General features: G+C 45.5%; 1 protein-coding gene across 3 annotated transcripts in view; it reads left to right on the top strand.

The window, feature by feature from the left end:
- Positions 1-321: 321 nt before the first annotated feature.
- LOC117426657 (BICD family-like cargo adapter 1) overlaps positions 322-8,638 on the top strand; it is a 31,398-nt gene continuing 23,081 nt past the window's right edge. For all 3 annotated transcript variants that reach the window (XR_009307992.1, XM_058994221.1, XM_058994220.1), the window contains exons 1-2: positions 322-1,281; positions 4,814-5,029. Coding sequence is in view for 2 of the 3 variants with exons in the window: in XM_058994221.1 (XP_058850204.1) it covers positions 865-1,281; positions 4,814-5,029 (633 nt within the window). In the remaining variant the exon portion in view is untranslated. The remainder of the gene's footprint in view (positions 1,282-4,813; positions 5,030-8,638) is intronic.

Genomic DNA, 8,638 nt, shown 5'->3' with positions numbered 1-8,638 from the left:
CCCTTACTACAGCTCTGCTGTTCCCTTGCGTTTCTGACACAATATAAAACACACACACACACACACACACGCACACACACACACACACATATATATATAATACACAGATTTGTTTTTTCAAAATACATATGATAAAGTTGGTTGCATTTACGTATGCATTGGTTAACTAAAATTAAATGTAGCTTTAGCAGGTCATTATGGTAATGTATCTCATTAATGGATTAATTGGATGATTGTCAACGTCACATAACACATCACTGTGAAATGAGGATATCACCCCGAGCCAATCAGAGGCTTTAAAAAAGCAGGTATGTGTGCTGATGTCAGAAGCGCTGGAACGCGCCCTGACAGGGAGGTGGGGCCGTCGGGATCGCGCTTTGGCTGGTAATGTTTGTGATCACAGTTCCCAGCTAGCTGCTGCATGATGTGTCCAAAGTGATAGCTAACAATGGGGTTCGGGGACCCCGGCGCATCGGGGCGGACAGACATTAGAAATCACCGCAGGGACAGAGCCCGCCAGGGCGGGTAAAGAGAAGACCAAACACCGCTACCGAATTACAATAAACTCTGAATCTTGGGATAGCGACTGTCACATTTTAAACAAGGTAACTAGAACAGACACACCGGCCGGGGTGAGCTGCTGGAATCTGTGCAAGGCTGTGCAAAGATTTACGCTCATTCTGGATCAGAGGGCTGTAAAACCGCCTGGATAGGGGTGGGTGCTCCGGGATATTCCATGGCAATTGTATCGATTCATGAAGCAGCGGAAAACGGATAATATCAGCTTGAAGCTGTAATATACAGAGACGCCTATAGAAGCAGTAAGTACAGCAGTTGTTGTTTTTTACCTTCCGCGGGGCGGCGATGTCAACGTTCTGCCTGGACTTCACATCGTCCCCGACAGCAACTTCAGCACCATCGGAGCTGGACAGCGACTGCATGGAGCACAAGTCAGCCCACAACATGAAACCCCCTCCGGGCACCGGGGGCTTTCTACAGGATCTTACCGGGCGATCGCTCCTCTACCCCGGCCCGGGAGGCCTGGGGCTAGCGCTGGAAGAAGAGCTGGCCATGCTTGCCGGGGAGCAGGAGGACTGTGGAGATATGGCTGGGCTGGAAGCTCCTATCAACGGGCAGGACCCCGACTTGCTGTCGCTAATTAGGCATAAGGAAAAGGACTTGGTGTTGGCCGCTAGACTGGGGAAGGCTCTGCTTGAACGGAATCAGGATCTGACTCGGCAATATGAGAACATGCACAAAGATCTGACGGAGCAGTTAGAGGTAAGGCTTAATCACGGCTTTATTTTCTACATGCACGATTGTGTTGATTGCTCCCATGCATTTCGGGCAGGGCTATGTAGAGCACACGAGGCCACATCGAACGTGCTATGCTGAAAAACAATCTGGCGAGCTGTGTTTCATTAATTATACCACGGGAGGCTAATGTATGCAAATTGTGTGTAACACTTTTAATTTTGTTTTTAATTAGCATGTATGGTAAATTGATTTATATGAGTGCAGCTGGGATGGACTGGTGATAGTAAGGTAATGGTAAGCATTCAAATTATCACCAGGGATCAACACACGCTAATCATCCCAGCGGTTAATATAGTGCACTGACACACTTTACCGAGGCACCCTTATCGTGTGTTGAAGCGCATTGCATATGATTATTATACCTTCTGTTATGTAAACCAAATCAACAGTACACTGCAGTGAAAGGCGCATCCACAGTAGCTCCTAGGTGTAGGTGAAACGGTATAATTGAAACTGCCAGATGTTATTTTAATTGGAAAGGCTTTCATTATTACAGTGATGGAGTGGTCTGACGGTAACGAGTTCTCTTGCATTGAAAACGCCCTGCTAGGCTGATAACTAAAGCGAGTTATTCGGCTGCTGTCGGGTGTTTGGAGGTGGTGTGTTTGGCTTTAGACCTACTAGACAGGATAATCAGGGGTTAGAGAGAAATCGAAACACAAGACCTGGATTTCCAGAGATACTGTATCGAGGTGGAGAGCTCCACTGTATCCAGCACAAATATTTCCTATGGGGTGGGTACCTACAGTTATAGTCAAAAGTTTACATACCCCAATGGAAATGTAAAATTTCTAGAAATTTCTTGAAAACAAATAATTACCAGAAATCTTTTGTAGCAAAAGTTTTGCTTTCGTGGATGAGGGAAAAAAAAGTTACATAGATGTCTACAATTATTTATTTCAGCATTTTTTTTTTTTTTTTGCAAAACTCCAAAAGTGCCAATTCAATTAACATGAACTATTCGAATTTTAATGTTAACACTTCTAGAATATTAACACATCATCTGTTAAGGCAGCGGGTATCTTTCTGTGTGTGTGTGTGTGTGTGTGTGTGTGTGTGTGTGTGTGTGTGTGTGTGTAATATAGCTGGCTCTTTGAGCTAATATACTGTATATGTTGAATAATACCCCTTTGGCAGAGTTAAAAAGGTCAATCCAAAAGGACTAGGAACCTTTAAACTCACGATTCAGCCCACTTGAGCTAACCTTGGGCAGTACTATGATTAGGTTACTGGCAGTTGTCCTTAGTCAGTAATTGGTTTGATTGATCACGGGGGGATTCTACAAAGACTGACATTTCTGATGTATGAAGCCTATTCTGAAAGATCCTTCATGTTATCCAAAGACAGACAGACCGCCTCTCCTTGATCTCCTTCACACACACACAGCACTGCTTCACTTTCAAATCCCAAAGTAGAATATTATGGTTTAGTTTTTTTATACAGATCATGCGTGTGATCACCACAAGGTGAACAGCAGCAGCAACTTGTGTTTATATACAGCGCCTTTCCACACTAACAAGTAAACCACAGAACACTTTCAAGACTTCAAAAATGGAAAGTAGCTTCTGTTTAAAATATAATGCTTCAAACAGCTTTACAACGGCTACATGATAGAACAAACAATTCATATAGAGTGAGATAAAGACGCAGACCTAATTGTTCAGTTGTGAATGATGGAATGTTTCCCCTGATAATGCAGGATCACAAATAAACCACAGAAGCACAACACTGCAAAACCGAACCCTAACGGTTTGAAGCGCTCACCACTTGCACCCACACAGGTTCCTGTGCAATGCGTGGAGGGTGTTGCTGGCAGCAGAAATCTTGATTTATTTTACAGAAACCATACAGCAGAAGAAGTGTGGCAGGTTATTTCATCCCAGTCATAATGGTACCATTACTCAGGGAAACCTGTCAGCAAGCTGTCTGCCTTTCATGTTGCACAGCTCGGAATGACAGCACGCTCAAGACGTGCATCACTTTATCTGCCATTGCATTTCATGCTCCCCACAAAGCCAGGAGACAGAAAGAAGCAGAGTGCCAGCTTGCACATCAGCCTGCTCAATTCAGTGGCTGTCTTCTTCTGCCATGCCTTGATTTCCACATGCTGCTGCACGCAGGCCAGGATGCAGATCCTGCTGCTAACTGGGTGCTTTTCAAACTCCCAAGAGACATATCCTCAGCAGACAATTGCGTGACATTTAGCCTGGCGTGGTACAGTTTGAGTAAGCATGTTGTCTTTACTTCTGAAAGAAAAGGGTCAGATCAGTTTAATGTCCCTGTACACCGAGAAGAGGCTGATGAATTTTTTTAAGCCCAGCGTTGAGACAATGCTTCTCCAGCCCACAAACAGCACTCAGAGACATGCTTTTCAGCCCTGGTTTATTATTATTATTATTATTTGTTTATTTAGCAGACGCATTTATCCAAGGCGACTTACAGAGACTAGGGTGTGTGAACTATGCATCAGCTGCAGAGTCACAACTACATCTCACCCGAAAGACGGAGCACAAGGAGGTTAAGTGACTTGCTCAGGGTCACACAATGAGTCAGTGGCTGAGATGGGATTTGAACCGGGGACCTTCTGGTTGCAAGCCCTTTTCTTTAACCACTGGACCACACAGTTTAGATTGTCCTCAGTTGCTCTGAGTTCAAGTTTTACACCTACCCTTGCTCGCCAAACTGCAGCAAGCCTTTTTTTAAGTGGCTTATTTTCTGTAATCATTTTCTTTATCGAGTCTTAAATAATTGAGTTTAGTTAAAACCTTTACAAATCAAAACACAAAATACAAAGATCATGATTAGGTATGAGCCAAAGAACTAAACCACAAAAAACAGTCCAGTGGAATAAATGAGCCATCGTTTACAACTGTGACCCTTGCATTGCAGGGTTCAATCCAGCATGGTACATGTGCAGTACACTACACATTATTATTGATCTAGGAAAAAAAGCACTCCCTGGAATATCAGAGAAGGACTGGCAGCATTAACACAGACGTGACTCCGGGCAGATAGAACCCTGGAATTCTAAAGTTGCATCCTGTTGTTTTAACAGCACTGTATGAATCGACATCGTATCGTATCGTATGCTTTGTAATCAAAAGAATTGCGGTCCATGCACTCCAGAGGATTGCAGATATTGACTCTCACTGCAGACCCCAGAGCACAAACCAGCATGTAAGTCAATGCTGGCTATTGGCTGCCTCTAGGTCCTTTCCTTGCTGATTGTCCTCCAGATGGTAACCTTTGACCCAGAACGCTGATTATGGCATAAAAACAAACTTAATGTCCTGAATGTGCCCTTAATATTGTCTCCCTCTCTCCTACTCCCCCCACCCCCTCCCTTCTCTCTTCTTCCCCTCCCCTTCTTTCTCCACTGCTCCCCTCTCTCCTCTCCTCCCCTCCCCTCTCTTTCTCTCTCCCCTGCTCCCCTCTCCCCTCCTCCTCCCCTCCCCTCCTCTCTCCCCTGCTCCCCTCTCTCCTCTCCCCTGACCAGCTCTTGGAGCAGGAGAAGCATGAGCTGCGGCGGCGCTGTGAGAGCCGGGAGGGGGAGTGGGAGAGCCGCGTGGCCGAGCTGGAGGGGGACGTGCAGCAGCTGCAGGAGGAGCTGGAGCAGCACCAGACCCAGCTGAGAGAGGTGGAGAGAGAGAAGAGCCGCGCTGTCAAGGAGCTCTCCGAACAGAACCAGCGGCTCCTGGAGCAGCTCAGCCGGGTGAGTCCCAGCGACATGGCCCCCACAGATACACCCCTCACTGTCAGCAGCACTGTCACCCCCATCCCAGACACCCCCTTCCAGGAGCCTGGGCTCCAGGGACTGCTTGGGACCCGGGAGCAAATTCTAGATGGAATACTGAAGCCTTCTACCCCGGGGGGGGGGGTGGGGGGGTGGGGGGGCAATGCATGATAGAATGTTGGAATACATAAACAAACAGGGCAATCAACAAAGCCCGCTCTCTGACGTGGAAGGACAGAACACACGATTCCAAAAAGAACCAAATCAAATAAATAAGAACAATTAGATTTGTAAGGCTTTAATCTGGACTTAAAAAGCTGAATTTGTAATAGTAAACAGCACTGAGTTGCATCTCTCATACCCCACCCTCTGCTCCTCTGGTGAAGTCTGCGGTATATCGCAGTGAGTGGGAGGGCAGCATTGCTAAAAATGTTATTCAAACGCAGATAAAGGTTCTGTTTGTGAGGATATACAGAGCAAAGCAGAAACGCTGGAATGTGAAACCTGAAAACATTGCCATTTCTTGGAGGGGCCTGTGCTCGGATCATGCAAATCTATCTGGAGTGCAGAGAGAATCACACACTGCTAAAAAGAATTGAACTGCTGCGTCACTGCTGCTGACACTTACTGTGCCAAGCATATTGTTCAGAGTTATTTCTGTTGTCCTGTGGTCCAAATCAGTGTGCAACTGAACCCTAAAAACACTATACCCTTTGCTAAAACGCAAACCAAAATGTGCCGTATACTCTAAAAAATACTTTAATGGTAAAATGCTACTCCGTGAAATTTCCAATTTACTGATGCTCAAACATTGTGCAATTTTATTATCTGCAGGACTGCAGGCGTCCAGTAAAATAATCTGTTGCACAGAAGCCGTCCTGGATTGTTAGATGTCTTCTTCCTGCTCTGACCTCTGTTTTAACAATTGCATGGGGCTGCTTTTATGAAGTGTGTTTGTGTTACCGGTGTGGCTGCGGCTGCATCTAATCTCAGTGCCTGTAGTTGTTCTGAAGAGGGGCGGATGCAGGACCTCCTCCTTGCTTCTTATCGATTGCTCTCTGATCTATATCAGGTCCGACTCGCGTCACCCAGCTGTTTTAGGACACCTGGGTTTCAGCTGAGATAAGAATGAAGAAAACAGTGATACTGCCACAGCCTTGCATTGGAAGTTTTGAAAGTGACCCTGGACTTTGCAATGACACAGACGTGTGAAAATGGTTCCAATGGCCTCATACATGGGAAAGGCCGATTGCAAACCACCTCCAAGCTGTGAAGAACCTTGTTGAAAATCCCTTCACTCTGTCCCTGTTGAATCCCTGTCACCGGTACCTGCACGCTTGCCAGTAACAGAGCTTGCAGCATGTTTGAATTGCTTAGGGAATTCCAGTTTCACCCGTGACCCAAGCTGGATTCCAAACCAAGCCTCCAGGGGTGAAATGCACAGACGAGACGCAAGCGAGCCCACTGTGCCACCTAGTTCCTTATCACAGGTCACACACCTGCCTCTAGCGTTCATTCCAGCTAACGGGATCCCTACAGCACTGACTCAATGAGTGCCCATTAATAGGTGGTCTTCATAATCATGCCATTTTACACGAGCCAAAGCTTTTATGACTGTCGTTTGCTGCACGGCGCTGCTCTTCGTAATGACGTGTACCTGGCGGTGTGTGTCAACTCGCCTCGTTTTGCTTAATATTACCATCAAAAACAGGTGAAAAAACTCAATAAGCCACAAACGTTTCCATTTCAGAAAGCACCATTAGCTTTTATTAAGAAGCAAGAATAGCTTACCTAAAGAAAATGAAATTGTGGGTTATTGTCGGTTTTTTCCATGTATGTAGAGACATGATTGTTCAGCTGCTTTCTTTTGAAGCCAGTTTGATTGACTAACAGTGACTTCAGTTTCAGTGATGTGTTGCCACTGTGAGAAGCTCATTTAAACAGAACGCTGCTAATTGCAATTTTGATCAATGCTGTGGGAATTGGAATTGGCAATTGATTTAAAAAATGGATTGGAATTGAGTTTCTTTGTGGTGAACAGGTTTCTAGAAGCAGGGATTGGCCAGAAACACAAATGATGCTGATTATCCCATCAGTGCCCCCCTTCCCTCCCTCCCATTTCAATCCATTCAGAAGACGTGTTGTTATCGATGCCCGTGGGGTCTCGGCCAGGCTAGCTCAGTTGTGCTTTATCACATTTAAAGCACTATCAGTTGCAGGGAGAGTGATGGCAAGCAGGTTTATCTGCCATGGCTGGCACTGCATCTTTCAGAAGGGTGTGTGAGAACGGGCCGCCGGTATAATGGTTTCAATAACTCACAGCGCTGCAGATCATGAAAGGGAAATGTGTAATTTGATTATTTGCGAGAGCAAAGTTCTAGTTTCATTGTAGATCCCCTTACAGCTAAATCACCGAGGATCTGGTCAAGCATATTATTTCTCATCAAATTGCAGTGGTGTGGGGATATGTAGTTCACCCATAGAGTTTTACATGTAGCTAAAGAATTGCTTCCCCAGTTGGGATGAAATTGCCTATTATATCATAACCCAGGGGGCTGTCTGTCTCTCTTTAAGTCTCACATTTTTCTACATGCATAAGATGGTTGCGGATGGTGGTGAGCGGGTTTTTCATGTTAATGATAGCCTTGGCAGGTGTGTGCGTGTGTGTGTGTGTGTGTGTCACAGACTGCTTCAGGTTAAATAGCACCTTGTGTGTGTGTGTCAGTGTGTGTGTGTGTGTGCGTGCGTGCGCGTGTCACAGACTGCTTCAGGTTAAATAGCACTTTGTCTGTGTTTACTACCAGCGCGCGATGCTATCAGTTCTTACAGAATTTCCAAGCCTACTACAATTAGCAAGACCAAAGCGGAGCTTTGAACAGATCAGCACCTGCGCCTGAGTGCTTAGTCCCTGCTGCCCCTGCTATTGAGTCTCGAGAGCCTTGCCTTTCCGCTGGGAGCTGCATGGCAGGTGTGGGGGAATCCTAAACACATGGCCTCATTTACAGCACAGATTTATGACTCAGCTGAGGGCGTCTCAAGGGACTGTAGCTTAAGTTTCAGCCTCAACCATTATCTAATGACACAGTATCACAATCCTTTTGTAAATACTGTACAGTGAACTCACAGCGTCTCAGATAGAATACAGGGCTGTGCAGCCACCGCTGCTGGGTCAGCTATACCAGGAGATGGGTTCTTTTTACCAGATTGGAAGATTCATCACGAGTTAGTAATATTAAATTGAAAATGAGTGAATATGATCTGCTTGCATTATATATTCAAACACCTCAGCTGGTTCTATTTCACTGTGCTGGTATGAAGTGCATAACCCCGGGGACGGGACATAGGGCACACTTTCACATATATCTACAGTAAGCTCTTATTCAAATGATGAAACTCTGATTCTTCAGCACAAGAGCCTGAAGCACCCGTCCATCTGTATGTCAAAAGAGCCAACTTGCCAACACTTTGATACTTTTAACAGACCTTTGTCAAGGGAACGTGTGTTTGGAAACAAACAGTGGAGTATATATACATATTACATTATATGATATGATATATGTTTTCTTTAATGTTATTACTCGTGTCTCC

The sequence above is a fragment of the Acipenser ruthenus genome, chromosome 21, assembly GCF_902713425.1.
Source record: "Acipenser ruthenus chromosome 21, fAciRut3.2 maternal haplotype, whole genome shotgun sequence".
Classification (NCBI taxonomy): domain Eukaryota; kingdom Metazoa; phylum Chordata; class Actinopteri; order Acipenseriformes; family Acipenseridae; genus Acipenser; species Acipenser ruthenus.
The sequence above is the reverse complement of the archived record's forward strand: the minus strand, read 5'-3'. Positions and strand labels throughout refer to the sequence as shown.